The 22,097-nt window shown below is 44.0% G+C and overlaps 1 protein-coding gene across 11 annotated transcripts in view; it reads left to right on the forward strand.

The window, feature by feature from the left end:
• The window catches only part of TANC2 (tetratricopeptide repeat, ankyrin repeat and coiled-coil containing 2), a 196,021-nt gene that overhangs the window by 60,441 nt on the left and 113,483 nt on the right, over positions 1–22,097 (forward strand). For 4 of the 11 annotated variants that reach the window (XM_042049071.1, XM_042048993.1, XM_042049277.1 and 1 more), the window contains exons 4-5: positions 954–1,025; positions 4,546–4,725. The exons of 1 other annotated variant lie outside the window; for it this stretch is intronic. In XM_042049071.1, coding sequence (XP_041905005.1) covers positions 954–1,025; positions 4,546–4,725 — 252 coding nt within the window. Of the gene's footprint in view, positions 1–953; positions 1,026–4,545; positions 4,726–11,613; positions 11,727–11,753; positions 11,994–22,097 lie in introns of those variants that run through there. 6 more of the 11 variants (XM_042049344.1, XM_042049429.1, XM_042049512.1 and 3 more) reach the window with 4 other exon arrangements.

Here is a 22,097-nt window from a genome sequence, read left to right on the forward strand (position 1 = left end):
CTTTATGGCATAACAGGCCCCTCCAACAAATAACTTCTGTAGAGCTATCCAGACATATAAATATATCAGAATGCAGTTGCTTTTAGTATCATCAAAACACATCAATGCTAAACCAACTATTGAGTTTTTAAACAGCTATTTAAGAATTCAGTTATTTCAAAACTATTTTTAAAGATTTTAAAAGCTTCCCCTTGCCCTGCTGCAAGGGGTAAGTACTGCTGAAATGCAGCCTGCATTTGAAATCCCCGGGTTTGCCTTTTCCCAATCTGCAGAGCTGGGCTTCTTTTTGCTCTCAGCTGCCAGAGACTCCATGTGCTCAAGCATCTGTATTGATGGGTGTATCTATTGTTTCTAATCTGGTCAGTTGATCAATGAAAGGCAGCCTGTAATGAATTGTATAATATTGTACACAATGTCCCACTCTGCATTTATCCAGACGGATTTGGGATTTGTTAACTGTAGCTGCTTTCCTAAACATCTTCAAGAGGATGTAATAAGAGATTTTGTTCTTCCCAGCCTTCCTGGTTTTTAGCAGACAATTTTAAAGGGACACAATTTCAAATTTCATGTTTCAAATATTTTTTTTTCTTTTTATCTGGATCTCTTTATTCCAAAGCTTAATATTTTAATATTTTGATGTAACAGTCCAAAGTGAAGGAACTCATTGAAGATGCACAATTTGGTTTTTATTTCATTCAGATGTCTGTGGGATCAATAGGAGCAAGTAAAACCTTCCTTCTGTCCCGAGGACCTCACAGATTTCATTGCAGTGAGCTGGGGCAAAGGTGGAACGAGCAGCAGAGTCAAGCAGCAGTTTCCCCAGTTTCAGTCTGCCAGAGGGACCTTTTGTCCTGCCGTTCCTCCGAGATAGGTGATGGGACTCAAGGAAAAGTTGCATCTGCCTGACCTGTCCACTGTGATGTTCTACTTGTGCTGTTTTGGTTCTCATGCAGATGGAGGGAACGAGGAGCCACCAGACCGAAGACAGGCAAGTGTAGACTCCCGTCAGAGCCGAGCTGGGCAAGGTAAAACCTGAGTGTTGTTCTGCCTCGGGGACTCGTCTCATTTGTTCACCTTTGATACCTCCCAGGTGTTGTGTTTCTCGTCAGCCTGTGTGACCTGACAGACTTTGTACCCATCGTTATTATCTGCACAGCTACCAACGTACTGAGGTTCACAAACCAGACAATCTTTGAGTGGCTGAAGGAGTTTAACCTAATTCCTGGTGCAGCACAGGTGGACCTGCAGAGCATGGTAGCTGGGTACTGCAGCCAGAGGGACAGAGCGTTCTTCTGTTGGAGCTGGTGGTGCTGGAATTCTTCAGCACATACCAGCCCAAACCAGCACTCGGTTTCCAGGTTTCTACTTGCCTTTCCCTTGATGTCAAAAGGGGAACCTGGCAGGTTCACCATAACCAGGTTATCCTTCCCCAAGCCCTGGGATGCAATGGAGAAGGACCTGTGTGTACCTGCCTGGGGGCTGAACAGCCCCATGTTACATCTTTTGCTTTGGTTTGTTTCATCCTGCAGGGAGAGGACAAAAGGTCCAAGGAAGGGAGTACTAAAAACGGGATTTATATTCTTTAAATAACAATTCAACAGACACTTTGGTTGAGTATCCATCACTCTGAGTAGGTTTGGTGGTTGGTTAATACCACACACAGCCCCATAATGGGGATCTCTGTCCCTGACAGCAGCAGCTCTTAGATCTGTGCTGGCTTACATGTCCTTTGAAGCAGCTTTACTTAGTTTTAAGCATTTTCTCCTTTGTGGGGGTTGTGAAAATGCTGTATTTTCATACAGCTTTCAAACTGAGCAGCATTTTTTGGAAATAGGGCTCTTGTAGGTTCTATGCCCGTTGACTTACTCTCTTTGGGATTGCAGCAAGAATTTTCCGTTCATTTAGGCTCAAGCCTGTTGTTGCCATGGTGTCCTAATGACTTACTATGGGGACATTTTTTCCAGAGCGTTGTCCTTTTTTGGCAGTATTCCAGTGTTGCCTGGGTGAAATGATTTTGAGTGATTGAAGCTGTGATCAGAATTAGGGGGATCGGAATTGGTAGTTAAAACCCTGAAGCTCTGTGAAGTGTCAACTGCTCTGTTCACATAGAATCTTTCAATTACTGTATTTAAATTTATTATTTTAAATTCTATTGTTTTAAAAGAAAGTAAAATTAGGAAAGAACCAGGGAATTTATAGCTGTACATATCCCATGGCAGCTTGCATACAAGGAGCAGTGCTTTGAGGTTCAGAGACAGTGGCTCCTCTTCCCACTCTGAGCTCAGATGAAGTTGTTGTTGTGTAACTGTGTGCTAGAGGCTGAGCTTTGCTCTGCCGTGGGTCCCTGGCACGTCCTTCCCTGTGTTTGGCTCATGTCCAATGGTTTCTTGTTATGGGACAGAGCAGCTCAGATGCAGCCGCTGCTGGGAGCTCCCTGCGCACATCTCTGCTCTCTCAGCCCATCTATTCTGGATCTCTGCTGCTGTGGGAAAGGCATGGGTTTTGGCAGAGGAGGAGGGGATTTTTTTTTGCAAATCCTCGCTCAAGAATCACCAACCTGTACCTGTTCACTTTGGTGACTGTGACTGAAGGAACTGCAGTAACTAGCAAGAAGTTTCAGCGTAAGAGGGAATAGGAGGGGAAAAGGTAAAAAAGCTTCCAAGTTCTTGGAGAAACAAGCTTCTGAGCTAAGTATTTCCATTTGGATCAGAGGATGCAATTGTAGAGGCAGGCTTTCTGCAGCACAGGAGGAGAAGTGTCTCTGCTCTATATAGAAGCGTTATCTCTAACTTTTCCCAGCTTTGTGTCCATCACTTGAAATCTGTCTGCACATGTTAATGGGTATTTTTCATGATGGTGGATTAAGGAAGTTTATTATCCTTGGGTAAAGCATCCAGCTGAAATGAGGCAGTTGTCTTTCTGCTGTCTGACCTTCCACATTACCGTGTGTGATTAAGTGTCACAGTGTCTGAAAAGCTTCATTGGCAGGACAAGAGGAAACAGCTTCAAGTTGTGCCGGAGGAGGTTTAGGTTGGAGGTTTTGGTTAGGTTGGTTTAGGAAAATTTTTTCATGCCTGGCACCAAATGTATTTTAAAAACCCATCATGGGTTGGCTTTTTTGGATGCTAGTTTTGGCAGCGATGGTGGTCTGTCTTCCCTGACACTCCTGGTGAGCCTGGCCAGGCTGGCAGAGCCTGCAGAGAGTTCCTGGTAACTGGTGAGGGATGAGCAAGCAGAGAGTGAGTTGTGTTTGGAAATGTCAAAACCAGTGTAGGTGTGAAGGGTGTCAGTGCTTATTTGGTTTTCCTGTAAAGAGCGATACAAAACTGCTGAGAGACATTCCTGAATTCTGGCACCGGGAATGGATGGATTTTAGCCATGGGTGCTGCAGCCTCCTAGAATCCTTCAGGAACTGGTCCAAGATTTTTGACAGTTATTTCAACATGGGTTTTTCCGCTGGTCATAAACAATATGTTGGGTTGTTCACATTGTAATTTGGATATTGGGAATACAGCTCATCCATTGTCTCCTCTGGTGTACCATGCATTTGGGGCTTTTACCCTTCTGTCTTATTCCCACTCTTGTCCATCTCCCTTTCTGTCCAGCAGACATTTTCTCTTTTAAGCGTACTTTCACAAGCCATTAAGGACAGCACAGCTATCCAGTGGAAATCCAGTAAGGAATGTCTTTATGGAGGGAAAACATCAGCAGGCAATAAGAGCTAAAATCTATCTTGTTATAGTGTGACACAAGTCTGGCTTTCTCACATTATTGAAATGTTAATGAAAATGAGTGAAATATGAATGTTAACACTTTGGGTTGGTTTTGAAGATGAATTATTAGTTGTCTGGGTTAGGTTGTTCATCTTACTGACAAGAGTGGAGATCCAAGTGTCCTTGACTCCAGGGTTTCCATATCTGCAGCTAATAGGAGGATCCTTATGGCTCCTGAGTCTTGCTGATCCTGGAGCACCTTCCCTTCACTGTTCATTAATACTGATCACAATTAGCAACGTGTCCTTTTATTGTTCTATCTTCACTTGTTCTCATGCTATTCCATGTATTCCATTGTGGATCTGTAGCGATGCGACCCCCACATGGGCTTTGTGTGTCTCTCGGGAGAGTTGGAGCTGGTGGCTGTTTTTAGAGGTGTTTGTGCTTACATTTTATTTGGGGTTTGGGGTTTTTTTTAGGCTAAAGGTCCTCCTATTGAAATTTAATTCAGCTGGGAGGTTTTTTATTAGAAACCAACAATCTAAAAACTATGGTCATTATATTGAAAACTGGTGACTCTAAGACTCTGAAAGACAAATTAAGAACATTGAAAGAAATTCTTAATGGTTCTGCTGTTCATCATATAGAGAGGGTACTGAGATGCTCTTTCGAATTTCTTCAAGGGATGTGTCACGACTGTGCAAAGGGAACAAGCAGTTGGCAAGTTGGCTCTGTGCAGAGCTCCCTCCAGCCAGCCCTTTTGGAATGATGGAAGCAGGATTCTTTCCCTTGCATTCTAACCAATTCATTTTTATTTTTCTGTCCCCATCAGGCACCTCCACAGAGAACGACTGTGCTTTTGAACCTGACTACGCTATTCCACCACTCCCAGTGACCGAAGGTATGCAGCACATTCGGATTATGGAGGGCATGTCGCGCTCCCTTCCATCCTCCCCCTTACTCACACATCAGTCTATCAGTGTTCGGCTCCAACCTGTGAAGAAGTTAACTGGTAAGGACTTTAATAAAGTTCACTGGGGCTTTTAAGGTCCGTCGGTGCAAAAATCTGAAAGAAAAAGCTTTGAACAGTTTCTGTATCCAAGTCATTCCCTTGTTTATTACAGCATCTGCTTCAGTCAAACCTGGGGATGGATTGGATTTTTGTGTTGACAGAGAAGTCTTTCTATGCTGAAAAAGGTCTCTCTGATTTACAAATACTCTCTAGTTCTTGAGAAATTTCTATCAGAGTGTGTTTTAGGTCCACTTTGTGTTGTGGTTTATGCACAGTGGAAGCATTACAGTAATTTTAAAGAAGTTGATGCTTAAATTTTGAATGTCAAGAGAACATCAGAGAAATTATGAACTTCTACAGCAACGTGATTTTTTCTTTTTTTTGTTCATGCATATGTTCAGATACTGCTTTGTTTATTTAACCTGTTAGGATTGTGGTTTGAATACCTAAAGATGGTGCAGTAGTGTGATTTTCAAAAGCGCTTGGAGTCCAACATCCATATAAAAGCCTGAAAGAAGGTATTTCTACCGGTAACAGTTTTTGAGAAACTTGATTCTTGCCTAAAATCTGACCACACTCTGTGCCCAGCTTTAAGAATGATCAGCCAGGGTCCTGTGCTTGTGCTGAGGGAAACCTCCAAAAGGAGTTTTTACCAGATATAGTCTGATCTATGTGTAGAAAAGGGAGCTTTGATGCACTTGGTGCCTTTTGTTTCCTCTGTCCTCTGGTGAAAGGAGAACTTGGAAAGGATAAGTGGGAGAGATTCTGAGTTGTGACAGAGTCACGATTCCATGATTGGGCAGGACTGGTCCTTGGATCAGACTGCTGGTTCCTCAAAAGACCTGGAATTCTAACAGTGGCTGTTGCAGGTGGTAATTCAAAGAGAGGGATGGAGATTCCCACAAACCTCAAGGTCTGGGAGCTCTCTGGAGCCTGTGCTCAGAGCCACATTGCAGGTGTACCTGGTGAAGATGCATATTCCTCTGTCAGGGTGGTTTGGAAGTCATATGCCATGAAATCTAGACCTGAACAGGTTGGGTACAAACGAGGATGTCAATAAAATGCTGGTAATTGTTACTGCACAGAAGCAAGAGAAGAGAAGTGTTAGGCTTCCAGTTTTGTTCAGAGGTTCGTTTTGGGGTCACACACAAAACTTGGAAATGGACTGGGGAAGTGACTACATCTGTCTTGTACTTGCATACTTTGCCTTTTCCATATGCTTTAAAAATCTGTTCTAGCTGGACCCAGTCCCATATACCCGGCAAACCCCTGCTTATGCTTTGCACGTCCTTGTCTCGATGACTCCAGTGAAGCTCCCAATGCACTTAGAATTCAGGATGTGTTTCCATGCATTAGTGGAGAAGATTTTTTAAATTATTAGTTTAATTTACTGTTGATATTGTAAAATGAAGGTGTTTATTTTACATCCTCCTGCAGTCATGGTAGGAATTTGTTTGCTTTCATTAAGGTGACATGGAAAGGAGCTGGAAGAGCAGTGCTTCTGCTTTTTGTAGTTCACAGTATTTATCACATTTCCTCAACTATTCCTTGTTGTCTGTCTTTTACTTACTACTAATCTGAGAGATTTGGAAAAGAAAAATGTTCCTCAGTGGCAGAAAGAATCATTAAAGCATGGAATATCCTGAGCTTGAAGAGACCTGCAGGTATCATCTAGTCCAGCCCCTGGCCCTGCACAGACACCCCAGCAATCCCATCCTGTGCGTCCTTAGAGCGTTGTCCAAATGATGGGACCCTTTGCTACATAAAAATCTTTATCTTTCATACTTTTGTAGTGGTTTGGTCCAAAATACTCATTACTGCTTACCTTCTGTGAGATAAGAATTAGGAGAAAAGCAAAGCAGGCACCAAACTTGAAAGAATATAAAGAAGTTTATTAATAGACCTAAAATAAGGAAAAATAAAAGAGGGGAAAAAAAAAAAAATCATACCACACCTTCAGAACACTTCTCCTCCCCCCACCTTTCTCCCTTCTCCCACTGACAATGTAAAATTCAACCCTTGAGATGTTCAGTCTGTTTACCACTTCCGTAATAACCTTGTTCAGTCCATTTAGGAAGAGGAGTCTCTCTTGCCCATGCTATGGAGAAATTACCACAACGAGACAGCCGCCCGGGTTGGTTCTCTGCTCGCATCATGTGAGAGTCCCCTCCCACAACCTGCAGCTTTTCCCACAACTGCTTTCGAGGGTCCAATCTTGAGCTACTGGGGTGCAATTTTAAGGTTGAGCCGTTCAGAAACAAAAGTTCTCTTCACCCATCTCTGGGAGCATTTCATCTCTAAGAGTAGAGGCTCTCCTCCTTCCCTGGGAGCAAAGGGTCCTCCTCTTCTTCATCTCTAGGACTATCTCTGGGAGCATCTCTAGGAACTGAGGTCTTCTCCTTTTCCATTTGGAGCCAAAGTCCTCATTGCTTCCATCTCTCCCTGTTCAAATTTCTCATGAAATTACAGCTCCTTCAGCATCTGCCTATCTCAGCGCAGGTGCTTTTGCTCTCAAGCACAAGTTGAACGCTCCACCCCCCATGCCTTCATGAAATTACAACGGGTGCTCTGATACATCATAGCTTTCCAACAGAATTTCAGCTTTAAGCATCTCCTCTTTCTCTTCCCTCAGGTTTTCAGCTCTTCACAGCACTAAAAGGGTTAATCTCACCCAGGCCTTGCAGCTGGAATGTCACTTATCGCTGTTGCTCACATGATCTTTGCTGGGCAGCGGTGCAGCTTTCAGCTGAATCTTGGCCGCACTGGAGAGAGGGAGCCGAGCTGCCCCGGCTGCCCAGAGCAGGGCTGTGGGGGGTTCCGCGGGTGGCACAGGGCCCATCGGCTCCAGGATGGCCGTGGCCCGGCCTGGCCTGGCCTGAGCAGGGCCTGAGCTGGGCCCGCTGGCCCTCGCACGGGGCCCGCAGCCACCTGTGCCAGCACTGGAAACGAGACAGAGCTCTGCCCAGGGTTTGTCTGTTCTTAAGTGTGGATCACAGGTGGTCAAAATTTTAAGTGGCTTAAAAAATTGTCCATATTCAAACTGGCCAGCTGATGGGTTCTGTCAGGTCACAGAGGAGCTGTAAGCGCCCCTTTGCAAGAGCATCACTTCTGGGACTATGTTTTGGTTTTTTTAAACTAAAAATTTATGTCCTAGGACCATTTAGTAGATACTCAGAGCAGTCTTCCAGTATCTGAAGGAGCCTACAGGGAAGCCAGAGAGGGACTCTTCGTCGGGACCTGGAGTGACAGGACAAGGAGGAATGGGTTCAGACTGCAAGGGGGGAAATTTAGGTTGCATATGCAGAAGAAATTCCTCCCTGTGAGGGTGGTGAGGCCCTGGCACAGGTTGCCCAGAGAATCTGAGGCTGCCCCATCCCTGGAAGTGTCCAAGGCCAGGTTGAACAGGGCTCGGAGCAACGTGGGCTAGTGGAAGGAGTGCCTGCCCATGGCAGGGGGTGGCACTGGATGGGCTTTAGGGTCCTTTTCAACCCAAACCATTTCATAATTCTATGATAACATAATCTTTTAAAGTTCTTAATCTGTCTGATATGTAACCAAGTCAGCTTTTCGTTCACAGAAAAGCTAAAATGTCCATTTTAGGTAAAAAGTCACAGGAACACATTCCATGGAGTGTGTGTTTTCTACCCAGAGGAACTAAGGTCACTCACTCACATGTTGGTGTCTGGGTTTGCTGGGTATGAAGGCTTGGCTGGATTCAGAGGGTGATAAATATTCCATGTGGGTGCAATTTCCACTCTGCTGCATAGTCTGGTGATTAAGAAAAACTAAGATCATTGTGGCTCTAAGGGGTGAAGTAACAGTCAGCATAAGTAATCAGCTCTCCCCCTCCTGCCCGTGTCACCTCTTGTTTAGCACTGGCTGAAAACATACTTAAATCAGCTCGTTCAACTTCAGTTTGTGGTGTTTAATTTTTTTTTTTATCACAGTGGCTTTATTTACAAAAATAATGTGAAAAATGTGTAATAAAAAGAAAGAAAACCCCCCACTCTCCCAGCCCAGGATAGGTAAGTGAAGACACCATTTTGGTTTGTGTCTGCAATAAAATTACCACTTAAAAGTTACCGTGCTTGCTACACAAAGAGCAACTGCTGTTGAAACAATGGGCTTAAACTTTCTACTGTATGTCAAGAGTGTGTTATAGCTGACTCAAAGCCATAACTGTGATGAAAATAATGCAGGTGCTCTATATACCTGCCTTGAGGACAGCAGTGCTTTCCAGGAGGGTGCTTAGGGATGAATGTATGTAAGTGCTTTTGGGAATCAGTGCCAAAAATACGTGCATTAGATTAATAAAGGAGGTACTGGGCTGAAAGACTCAGCTCATGATGTTTTATTCAACTCCTGTGGAACCCACCATGTGCAGAGGGTTTGCACAAAGCCCGGTGCCGCATCCCACTCCTCCTCCTCTTCAGGAAGGAGTGTTCATTTACATATTGTACATTTATATGCGTAGGGATAATTTTATTCATCACTGTACTTGGCTATTGCTATTTTTTCTATTGAATGACAGATTGCAAGCATTAGGATTCTCTTAGAAAGAGCACGTGTGTGAGTGCCTGTGCAAAGAGTGAGGAGGGGAGAATATTAGCAAGAAATTTAGGGAAGAAATCATGTTTTTCTAACAAAAACCTGGCCTAGATGTTTCGGTTTGAATTCGCAGAGGCCTGATTCCTCCTTTATCCAGTGTGAATTAGCTGCTTCAGTGTCTTCGAAGACATGGGCTTGGGGAACTGGTTTCATTGCAGATCCCCTCTTTGAGGGCGTTCCTCCCTTGTGCTTGGGGAATTTGGGAACTTTCCCTAAGAATAAAATTCATAGAAATGAGTAGGAATATTCCTAGGTGGGTTCAGGCAATTAATAGCAGCCTCTTTCCTAAAGAAAATGTGTATTTTTTCATGAGATCCTTCAGAGTTATTGAGAGCAGGGCTGAGCAGGATGGAGGCTTGCTCTTCCCAGTGACACCAGTAAGGACCCACCACTGTGGCTCTCAACAGCCCTCCAGGTCCATCTGGGCTGGGGATCTCACACACAACATTCCCTGGGCCACCATCACCTGTGTCATTTGTAGTGCTGGGGTCTTGTCTTCTCCCCATCCCTCATGGGATACCCTTGCATCTCTTGGGAGTAGCCACAAGGATTATCACATCTCTCTTCTCTATATCTTCAGCAAATGGTTCAATATTCTTTGATGCTAACTGTAATTGTGGGTGTGAAAAAAGCTGAGATCTCTCCGCTTGAAAACTTTAATTGTTACTTGTTGAGTGGTGACAAGCCCAGATTAATGATTGTAGCCCCCAGGACCACTTGTTCTCTCCAAATTGTTGCACCAGCTCAGCTGGGTGGGAGCATGAGAGATGATGAGGCACAGCTTCAGGGGTGGCAGTGCTGGGGGGAAGCCATCAGTGCTGGCACGTGTGGGAAGTGGTGAAGTCACGGCTCCTGGAAGTCCTCAAAAAATGTATGGCTCTGGCACTTGACAACACGGTTTGGTGTGGAATGTGATGGTGTTGGATTTGATTATGTTCAAGGTCTTTTCCAACCTTAACAGTGATTCTGTGATGTGAGCGTGGTGAGGCCCTGGCACAGGTTACGAGAGAAGCTGTGGCTGCCCCTGGATGCCTGGAAGTGTCCAAGGCCAGGCAGGATGGGGCTTGGAGCAGCCTGAGATAGTGGAAAGTGTCCCTCAGGGCAGTGGCAACTGGATGATCTTTAATGTCCCTTCCAGCCCAGGCCACTCTGGGATTCTGTGTTTAAAAATAACATAAATCATCAGATTTCAACGTTTCAGTTGCTGAGCCCAGGCTCCAGCACTGCAGTGTTGTGGTTGTGCTGGGTGCGACAGTGGCCATTCTCTCCCTCGCTGTGTATTGTCTGTTTGAGCACATGCATTAAGTGAAAAGCAGCTGTGATGGTTCTGGTAAATAATGTGTTTTTCCCCAGTGCTGCACACGGAATACAAACCTTCGCCTTGTTCACAGCTTGTGATGGCAGGTGTGCTTGAGTTGGCTTTCCCTGCTCTGCCATACCTGAAGATGCTTTGGGGGCTCTGCCAGCCTCCCTTGCCCAGCAGCACCTGGGTTATGGGTCAATTTGGAAATGTTCTCCTGTTTCTGGGAGGCCTGGCAGGATCTGTGTTGGTGGCAGTGCTGCTCAGGCACTCAGCCACCTGATGGTGCTGCAGTTTGGCTCATCTCAGCCTTGCTCTGTAAGGACTGAGCTCCTCACCTGTGCGGGGCTGTGCATACCTGGGGGGCCCGGTGGTACTCTGTTTTCACAGACGTTAGTTTGGGTCTGTATTAGCGTCCAGCCATTTCCTTTAATTAATCATTTCAATTATTTCAATTCCAGTTATTTGAACATACTGCAGAATCATGTTGTTTTGTTGTGTTTTCGTACAACTCTCTGGATGCAGATGTGTCTGGGCTGGGTGTGATCCTGTCAAAAATTTGTGCCGACTGCTTCAATGTGAACAATGAAACCTGTCCCCGACCAAGGGGGTGCTGCAGCTTTAAAGCTTACAGCCATTTAATATAAATTGTTCCCAGAATCCATGTCACAACTCCTTATATGGTGCTGCCTTTTTTTTTTCTTTTCCCCTTAGTTGCCATGACAACAGCAGCACTGCACCATTCATCAGCTCTGGTCCTGGGCTGCATCACCAGCCCCTCAGCTTACTCCGAAATGTTCGGGAGAGCATCCATGAGTCAGTCACTCTGGTCTCCTGATCCATTATTTCCCTGTTCTTTCAGCAGTTTGCTCTAGGAAAAGAGCAAAATAAGCTGCGCCACAGAAAGAAACTGTAAAACTCCTTCCTTTTCCCCCCAAGGGAGGCGTAGAGGCTACATTTGCTGCAGCATTCTGGTAGGAATTAAAGCAGCTCTATAACAGTGGGAGACTTGACGAAGAGGGAAGGCTGTGTGTCCATAAGCTTCTCTGGAATCCTCCTGGAGCCCGTTCCCTGGCACTCAGAAGATATGCAGGTGATGCTTGTAGGGGCAGCGGGCGCCGCAGGGAGACAGTGCTTGTGATTTTGGGAATGGAGCTTGACATCAGCAGCGGGAGGTGTCACCTGTAACATCACCCTGACGTGGGGAGCAGCAGGATGGAGCCAGCGCTAGGGAGAGGGAGGGACCGGAGGAGGATCTGTGCCAGAGTGCTCTCCAGGCAGCGGTACCCCTGAATTCCCAGCCTGCTGACTGCGCTGCTGGGCTGCACGCGCAGGGGACGGGGAGAGCAAACAAAGCCCTGTGAGTATTTGGACAATTTGTCGTGCACAGACTTTGGGATTGTGTTTGGTATTCCTCGGCCTCCTCTAACTGCAGAAAATCAACGTACAATGAGGGATTCTGGGGCTCCTAGTTGGTAAGGAAGCCATTACTAGGAGGGAGTTAGTGTCAGGTAGGGTGATGCTGCTGGTGGTTATTTGCCTTTTAGTTGTTGTTGCAATAGTTTTACATAATCTGAGTTTGTCACCTCCTTGCTCAGATGTGCAGAATTTCTCGTACAAAACATAAAATGAATGTGCAATTAAAAAATTGGATTTCTCATCGTTGCTGAAGTAGAACTGCTGAGGAGTGAGTTGAAAATGCTACAGATACCGAGTCGTTTGTTTCCAAAACATTAGAACAATGGGATTGAGATGTTTTCCTTCTGTGTTCCGAAATGACCACAAATTAGATTTGAGTGGATTATAAAACCCCTTTGTGCTGAGGGAAAGAAGTATTTGCTTTTCACTTAAAGAGTGAGCTTCTAGAAATACAAGTAAATAAACAATCATTACCAAGGTGGAATAATTTGAGGAAAAGCTGTTGAAGTGCCTGGTGCTCATGTTGTAGCTAATTTTTGAAGGATATTGTGCTTAAAATGGTTGGTGTCAGGAGAGACTTTGCTCCTTTTTAAGTATTTTTATACCATAGTGTTTGCAGTAGGCTTACATTTCTTTTCATTGAATTCTCTGTCATGCTGTCATCATGACACTGATCTGAAATTCCTGTTCCTGTGTAGGAGTGGAAGTTGGGTGGGAGGCCCACTCTGTATCTCAGAATGCATAGCAATGCCGAGGACCCAGTTACTGGAAAGTGCCATTAGATTTGGGGGGGTTTCCAGGTGTGTAATATATTCCTTCTGGGCATAGTTAATTTTCCATTGAATTTTCCTTGGTGCCTTGCAACCCCTATCTGCCTAGAGGTTTCATGAGTAGGAAACTGGTGTTTCAGAATTGTCAGAATTACTGAGTCATCCCTTTTTAAAAAATTACCTAAAACACACACAATGTTTCATTGTGGTTTGGGCATCTGAATTTTTAGTCCTTTTTTATGCTCTTAATGTGGCAAACCCTGACGTCTCAGGAAGAATTTCTTCATGGAAAGGGTGGTCAGGCACTGAAAGGGGCTGCTCAGCGTGGTGGTGGAGTCCCCATCCCTGGAGGTGTCCAGGGAATGACTGGATGTGGCACTCAGTGCTCTGGGCTGGTGACAAGATGGGGATCTGGCACAGGTTGGACTCAATGGTCTTGGAGGTCTTTTCCAACCTCAGTGATTCTGGGATTCTGTCTCCAGCAGTGAAACCTGCTGGAGAAGGAGGATCCTTGTTCAGTTACAATAACATATGCTGAATATCTTTTTCCTGGTGTGTCAGTTCTTACTATCCATTTTTGGAATTCTTCATCCATTATTTTGGGACTTGTGATTTGTTTTGACAGGCACATACTCAAATGGAAACCAACTGGGCTTGCAGAGATTAAACGGGTGGATGAATGTGTCCCTGCGTACCCACAGATGGACTTTTATCTCTGTTAAACCAATGTAACTCTTCATGTGAAATGGGAAAATTTCTGATTTAAATTTTTTGGAGCTTCAGAACTGTCCCTGAAATTTATCCAGATAAATGGTGTGTCTGTTTGTAACTTTTGGAATTAAACCAAATCCTGTGTTTAGGGGTTTTTGTTCGTTGGAGACCTGTCAAACTCATGATGTTTCTGCATTAATTTCAGGATAGTTTGGATGTAACTTTTATGTTCTTAAATAACGGGAAGGAAAAAAATGGCATATCATATCTATTGGCTTTTGAAAGACACTTACCAGTTCTAGCATGATTTTTCCCCAGTGCTGCTTTCAAGACAAACCCTATCCATCTTACTTTGACACCCAACTGTCTTTTCATATTGACAGAATAGAAATTGCAATAGAGATATGCAGAAAATCCCACGTTTTCTCCTTGGTGCTGGTGTGATGTTGTTGCAGAACCTTTAGAATTTGCTCTTCCCACATATATTTTTTATTTGCATCAAGGCTGTTGGACTGCTCAGCCTTGCAGAGGATGTGGTAAACATGTCATCACAGCACTCGAGCTGGGAAAAAGTGATAATAGCTCTGCACTTCAGATAATTGTGTAGATGCTTAAACAGAGGGAGAACCCCAAAAGTTTCTCTAGTGTAGATAATGTTTAAAAGGCAAAAAAATTGCCTTGAAACTCCATGGCTTTTCAGAGGCTCGAAGAGAGAAATTGTCCTTGTTTCACACTGAGGCTGCACAAAATGGAGCATCTGTCACGATTACACTTCTGGTGTGTGAGAATTTTTAATTTTTAGACATAGCTAAGAGGTTTCTATAGCAAGAGGAGGTGGTGTGGGAAGCCTCCTGCGGAGTTAAATCAGGCCATCGCTCTTCCCTTGGCTACGTCTTTCCTCCTACTCCTGGAATGTGCCTTCAGAGGTGTCCTGTGCACTTGAGAGCAGAAGTGCATTCACAGGATACAGTCATGTGAAATAAGCCCTTACATCCTCTTGGGCTGCTTGTTTTCTAGGGAAAAGCCCTCATCTCCAGCTGGGCATGTTCTCTGGCCCTCTCCTACTTCTGTCACAGCAGGATGACCTGTTTTGGAAACTTCTTCCTGTGTCCTGCATGACCACACCAAGATGGTGGGTTGCGTCACTTCCAAAGATTGAACATTACTTTTGCAGAAGTTAATTTCTGATGCAGTTGGTACCTGGCTGGCTCTAACCATGCAGGAAGCCTTGATCAGGTTCAGTTAAACTTGTGGTCTGATCAACCAAGTTTGGGGTGATGCCACGCACGAGACATTCCAGCATAATGTGAACAGGGTCCTGGGTGGGGTTATTGCACAGCCATGTGCCAAGTTTTCATCACAGATTCATCCCCTGACCGATGCCCAAACCAGACGGGAGGTTGAGGATTGAGCTGGATCTTTGGCTCTCGACCATTGCTTTGGCACTTCTCTTTCCTTGCTCTGTGGTGATTTTCCTGGAGTAGTTGTTGGTGCTCTGTAATTCCATTCCTAGATAAAGGAGCTACAGGAAAGTTGGAGAGGGAGTTTTTACGAGGGCTTGTGATGGCAGGGTAAGGGGGAATGGCTTTAAACTGACAGAGAGTGGGTCTAGATTGGATACTAGGAAGAAATTTTCTTCCCTGTGAGGGAGGTAAGGCCCTGGCACAGGCTGCCCAGAGAAGCTGTGGCAGCCCCTGGGTACCTGGAAGTGTCCAAGGCCAGGTTGGATGGGGCTTGAAGTAAGCTGGGACAGTGGAGCATGTCCCTGCCCATGGCAGGAGGAGAGCACTGGATGATCTTTAAAGTCCCTTCAAACCAAAACAATACTGTGATTCTATGATATATTGCTGTTTTAAGCTTATTTGGAGTTCTATCAGAGATGTCTTTGGCCCCGCCTCCAAGCTACATTCCAGTATACTTCCGTACCTTCTGTTGCCAGAAACCTTCACCAATGGTTCTTGCACCTTAAAATATGCAATAGTATAATCCATCCCTCTTCCATGCACTTCGTTAAGAAATAGCATATTGTTTGTTACCAAAATATGACGCTTCATTCATTTCCAAGTACATATTGTGGGTATACATTTCTGAACAACCTGCTTTCTTATTCTAGCAGCAGCAGCTTTTTTAATAGGCAGAACAATCCCCCTCTAAGCACCCGATTTGTTGAGCTGCAGCTGATGGCCTGAGGTTTTTATGCTGCAGGTGGAGAGGGGCATTTTTTGTGTCAACAGAGAAGGAACATCCTACAGTTAAATGAAATGAGAAAACAAATTAACCTAAACTGGTTTGAAATGGTGTTTTCACCAAAGGGAAAAAAATAATCCTCACTTTCAACATTTATTTGGTTCAGTATCTCAGTATTCATTAAATCTAATATTTAGGGTCCTGACATATGCCATGTCTTGACTGTCACGTATCTGACAGAACCCACAGGCCTGGATTGTCTGTCAGGGTCTGAATCCTGATTTTCGAAGGGCTCCTGTGGCTTGTTTGTAGCTCTGTGTGTGACAGCACTGCAGATTGCACTGAGCCTGGTGCCTCACCAGGTGCTGCTTTAAGTCTCGATAGTGAATTATTCTTCAGGATTTTTTAAATACCCTGTTATAATTTCTTAATCCTCTTCCTCTATCCCCCCCAGTTAGAAAAGATGTTTTGGACTAGTGTCCCAAATCAGCCTGTTCATACAGGCAAGAGGCATGGCAATGGGAAATGAAGATATTCTGAAAGATCAGAACATTTCTAAAAGCTTTTTTTTTTTTTTTTTTAATTTTGTTCTACACAAGAGAAATAAATAATAATAAAGTGAGGAAGGAGACTTGAGGGTGCAAGGAGGAAGCGAGGCAGATGTGAGCTGGGGTGGGACAATGCTCTGCGGCCAGTTGTGAAATCAGTGCAACTCTGGAGCTCACAGGCAGGCACCTTTATGTCTGATCGTTCTGTTGCAATGTCCTGCTGCAGAGTTTCTGTGGTGGGGAGAAAAATCACTCTGCAGGGGAGGGAGGAGCAGCCACTGTGCCCAGGGTCTCCGGCAGCTCTTCACTGTTGGAACTGGACTGAGTGTCACTCTTGGATTACAGGCTGATTTTTAATTTCTTTATTTCGTCTTCCCTGCTTTCAAAAGTGTGTACGTAATGGAGCTTGATTCTTTTCAGGCACACAGAGTCACCTGTGGCTGTATTTTGTAAGCCCACGTAGCCACCACACGTGATGAGACCTGCGGATGGTGTGTCATGGAGCCATCAGGGCCCCTTTGGTTGGGGATGTTTGCAAGTTATGGAAGGTTTAAACTTGAAATTTCTACAAGTGTTTTCTCTGCAGAGATGAAGGCAGGCTTAGGAGAATACAGGTTTTATCCCTGTTATGCTTTTCTTGTTATCCTCTCAGCCATGGAAGCGAGTAGGTGTAAGTGAGAAAGTGGTTTTTGGAAGGGAAGTCACCAGATGGGTGCGTTTCTGTCAATAAATGGTCCTGGCCCTGTTGCGTGTCGTGGCTGTTCCTCTTTCAGCTTGGAAAGGGGCTGCCCTGAGAGTGCTGCCTTCCCATTATTTACACTTAAAGGACTAGACCTGGTCCTGGGATATTGGTACTGTCACAGGATTCGTGTGCACCAAAGCTTCGGAGAGATTTTGGGTCTTAAATCCCCTCCTGCTGAGGAGCGCGGCACTCCCACGTCAGTGACAGTCTGCTTCAACTGTCTGTGTTCACACAAATAATCACATGGTTATTAGATATTTCAGTTAAATCCTTGGGGCATGCCGTGTGTCCTTGTCCCTGCTCCTCTGTGGAAGGAAAGGATGATGAGCAGTCATCACTCCTCAAAACAGAAAGTTCTAACAGCTTTTTTAATTTTGCAAGGAAATGAAGAATTTGAAAAGCAAGTAAATTACTGAAAACTACAGGTGGCTGAATTAGCAATTTTCTTAGGTAAAACCCGCCTTGTAAGTGCAGCACAATGCAGTTTTTCAAGTGTTAACAAAAAAGTTTAGCTAATTCAGGATTGTGCCTTGCCAGATCAGCAGCTTCATTTTATGGATAGAATATTCTGTGAAGCTGCTACCAGCAAAGCAATAGGGATCCTAAATCCAGTTTCATATGAATGGAACAGTTTTGCATATGTGTCAGTGTAATTACAGCTCTGCTGGTATCAACTAACCCAACTAAATTAGTTTTAGCATCACAAAATTTGAATGACTTGCACAGAAATAAAATTACCTTATCTATTCTTAATCTCTTGCCTTTATTTTAAATGCTGTTATCAAGCAGTGAATTTATATTGGCTTGTAGCTGTGTAGTCCTGGTCATAAACAGTAGTTTATATAGTGAACAGGATCCAGTCTCTCACATGCTCTAACTTGGGATTACTTGTGAACAGTCGGATATTTTACAGTTTAGTCTTCTCTCTTTTATGGTTACAATATCTTGGTTTGATCTTAAGGACATGGTGGGAGAATGAATGAGATTTTGTTTATGTGCAGCTTATGCTTGCTGCTGGCCTTTGCCCTGCCACTCCTGTTCCAGTTTAATTAGGCGGTATAATTTGATACCTACCTTTGATCATTCTTGGCTGCTTGTAAAATACTTCAGCACTGGTCTTGCAGTGCTGTCTAGAGTGAATAATTCCTTTCTGTTGTTCTTTTTCAGTTCCTTTCCCAGCCCCTAGTGCAGGTTTTAATTTTTTACTGCTCTAATTGCAGAGAATCAGTCCAGAATCAGAGGCAGTGGGTACCCACTGTGTGGGTACAGGCCCTGCAAAGACAAGATGGCAGAGCTCAGTCTGTCTGGGATGGCAGCGAAGCCAGAGCAGCTCGTGAAAGCAAACTGGGCCAAGGCATGAGGAGCAGGAGCTGGTCAAGGATGCTGAATGACTTCTTTGCTGGAGAACTGCTCATTTATAACTCCCTTAACACCAGGCAGCTGAAAGGTGGTTGTTGTGGCATCAAGTGCTAAAAAGGGCTTGGAGGGAGCTCTGGGAAGCTGCAGACCCATTGGCCTGGTGTGTATGTGGAACACGTTAATAGAAGGAGTTCCAAAGGGCAGAGTTAATCACAGAGTCACAGAATGGTTTGGATTGGATGGGACCTTAAAAACAATCCAGTTTCACCCCCTGCCATGGGCAGGGATACCTTCCTGTGTACACTCTCCAGTGTAAAGAAAACTGGAGAGAATGATAGAGTTGCAGAATGATTTGGGTGGGAAGGGGCCTTAAAGCTGCTCTGGAAGAGCTGTGCAAGAGAGTAAAACACTCGGGAGATAAACTGCATTTCAGAAGTGCTTGTATTGCACTTGCTCTCTTCTTCTGTGGGAAGAATCATCAGTTAAATATCTTTTCTCTTTTTCTAGTGCCTTGAGCTAAATTAAGCTTTTTCAGTGTCCAGAAAGGATTCAACAGCCTGACACGTTCAGCATAGACCATTTTAAAAAGCCCCATGAGACACAAGCCCCTTGTTTGGGGGCACTGGGCAGCTTTCCCTGAGCTCTGTCAGCTTCATGCAAGAGAGAGGAAAATGTGTTTGCTTCAGTAGATGTTTAATTAGTTTCTGATTTCTGTCATTAAAGTTCAGCTTGAAATCTTGAGCGTTGTTAGAAATTGGTGTAACAGGTTCTTTCTAACCAGTGAATTACCAGGGTTACCTGTAATTTGATTAAAGTGACAGAGCTCTTTGCTGCTCTCTATAGACTAAATGTCCTTTACAGTATATCCAGGTTCTTTTTGGATAGTTTTCCTGTTTTTGAGTGCCAGTGCAATATCTGAGTCACTGAATAGAGAAGGAACTCCAGGATAGTAGGAGATTGAACGGGAATGATGCAATTCAGCACTCGTGTTTTGTAGCGTTCTCCTCTCATCTGTTTTAAATTTAACATTTAATGAAATAAAACTGTCGGGAAAAGGGGTTATGAGAGGTTGAGGAATTCTTTCTCCTCCAGCTCTACCCTATTTCTGTCATTTGGGAGGATTTTGGGGGTATTTGAGCAGATCTTACAAAGGCTTAAAATTTTGATGATGTGGTTTCATCCTGTAGTCCTGGCTCTGCAGTCACTCTATTATAATTTCTTTTTAATGCAGACAAAGTCTGAAACTTGAAAACTGACTGCGACAGAAATTTATTGCTTGTTTTCATAACAAGATGACTTAGAAAGCTGGAGCAAGTGGTGCTGCCTTACTTTCTCCACTTTCATCTTCCTCGTCTCACGCACAGGGTTCTACCTTGAGTCACAGATGAGGGATTTCTGCTAAAAACGGCAATTGTAAAAGGCTTCAGAAGATGCTGAAAAGAAGAATTATCAATGGGAAATGACGTGGAGAAGTGTACACTGTGCAACAGCTCCCAGGAGTCAAAACCACTTGAGAAGTTTGGATGGGAAGATAAAAGTCCCATCTCCTCCTCCTGCCATGTCTGTTAATTAAATAACTTCTTTCTCCTCAAAGCTTTCGCCTACATGGACAAAGACTTGTTGTCAGCCCACGTTGGGAAAAAAGCCTTATCTAGAGGGAAAGTGAGGGTGTTTTGTTCTTTCTGAGATGATTAATAGGAGCAACTTTCTTCCTAAGGCTTGCCAGAGTATTCCAGGGCACATCTGCTCAGGAGATTGACACTGGGATGCTCCAAAACGAAACCCTTTGGGCTGAGCTGGGAGAGGGCACTTTGCTGGTTGGTGTCTCCAGCAGTGATAAGTTCGATTAAAAAAATCACTATTCCATTGCTCTAAATGACAGAAAATTGTTGCATAGTAATAAGCAAAATGGAAATTGAGCTGAATTCCTTTCGGAAGTGCAGACTGCAGCCAGTATTTTAGTATTTAGTATTTTAGGTGGAATTATTTTCTCTCTGAATATATAAGTGTATTGTAAGCATCATTGTATTGCCATTACTGAACACTTCAGACAGAAATCTGTATTTTTTTTATTCTACATATATTTAAGATACATACAAGGCTTTCAAAACTGGGTGATTTTCTCCCTTGAACCTCGAGTAGGGATGTCTATTCAGACAGAAGACCATTTTGAGCAATTATTTGGGAGGGTTTGCAATAATTTTGGTAAGATAAGTAATAATTTGATTTAATTATACTTTTTCAGAAGACTCATTCCTTTTTGAGGTCACTGAACATCTTTTTGTAACTTTAGTGGAGTGGCTTCCTGGTATTTTCTGTGCCTTGTTCGTCTGGAGAGAGACAGAGAGGAGGAAAGAATGTTCCTAGAGGTTTCTGTGGTCCCACGGGATTGCAGAATCCACTGCTTTGGAGAAGGTTATTCCTCATTTTTTCAAAGAAAAAGTAAATTTCAGAGGCAGTAATAGGCAAAACCTTCATGTTACAGACGTCTACAGTTTAAAGAAGAACTTCTAAATTAATGTAGTTGCTGTTTTGAGCTCTCCTTTCCTATTGCTGTTCTTCCATCACCAGCTTGATGAACTCTCTTCCTGCTCTTTTTTATTCTATTCCTCTTTCCACCTTCATTTCCTTCAATTTTCTTGTTTCAGGGCCTTATCTTCTAAACTAAACATGTTTTCTGAAAGTTTTGGAACAAGTGTGATGTTTCCAGACAACACATTGTTCTCACCACTTTTCTGTGCTGCCCTGCCCTCACTGCTGTGATATCGTGGGATGAGAGGAGAGAGGCTGGGGAATGTAATTTAAAAAGCTTTTATAGTCTCTCATAATAGAAGAGGAAAAAACTGTTACACAATGGATTCTGTAAAATAATGCTGGATTACATAAAGAGGATGTTAACCTTCATTGTATGTATTGTCACTGGTTTAATTTTAATTTTTTAAAAAAATTTATACCTAAAAATCCTAATTACACACAGCTGGTATATGATTTCTTCTGGTTTCCCAGAGAAGCTGTGGCTGCCCCATCCCTGGAAGTTTTCGTGACCAGGCTGGATGGAGCTTGGAGCAACCTGGTCTAGTGGAAGGTGTCCCTGCCCATGACAGGGAGTGGGACTGGATGATTTTTTTTAAGGTCTTTTCTAACCCAAACCATTCTAGGATTCCAGAATTAGTGCCACAGCAAAAATAATCATGGGGTCTGTAATTTCCTCTTCATGGCTCTTACCTCAGCGAAATAAAGGGTCCTTTGGGCCAGAGGCAGGACCAAAGCTCCACCTCCCATGTGCTGGGTTTTGTCCAGCTGTGCTGAATGTGACAGTTATTTGTTCCAGGAGCTCTGTGGATCAATAACTCTGCAGCACTAAAAACATTTTAGTTTGAGGGAGACTTCAGTAAAGTCAGCTCTGAACAGCACTGTGGAGCTGCTGGGATGCTTCCAAACGTGAGTCAGGCTCTGGCATGAGCTGGGATGAGTGAAAGGTGGGAATGGAGGGTGCACTGAGCACCCACTTTTGCTTTCTTTAAATCCAGGTTTCCAAAGTTTGCTCTTGAAACCGTGACTCTGTCTTTTCCCAACACAGGACAACTTGGGCAGGATTTCGAGGATTTAATTCAAATACCAGACTTACATTACAGAAGAGGCTGTGACAGTTAGGAAGGTTGTGGCTTTCCCATCCCTGGAAGTGTTAAAAGCCAGGTTGGGTAAATCCTTGAGCAGCCTGGTCTAGT

Source organism: Corvus kubaryi, unplaced genomic scaffold, assembly GCF_017639235.1.
Source record: "Corvus kubaryi isolate FWS band 111438036 unplaced genomic scaffold, C.kubaryi_AGA036_p1.0 123, whole genome shotgun sequence".
Taxonomy (NCBI): domain Eukaryota; kingdom Metazoa; phylum Chordata; class Aves; order Passeriformes; family Corvidae; genus Corvus; species Corvus kubaryi.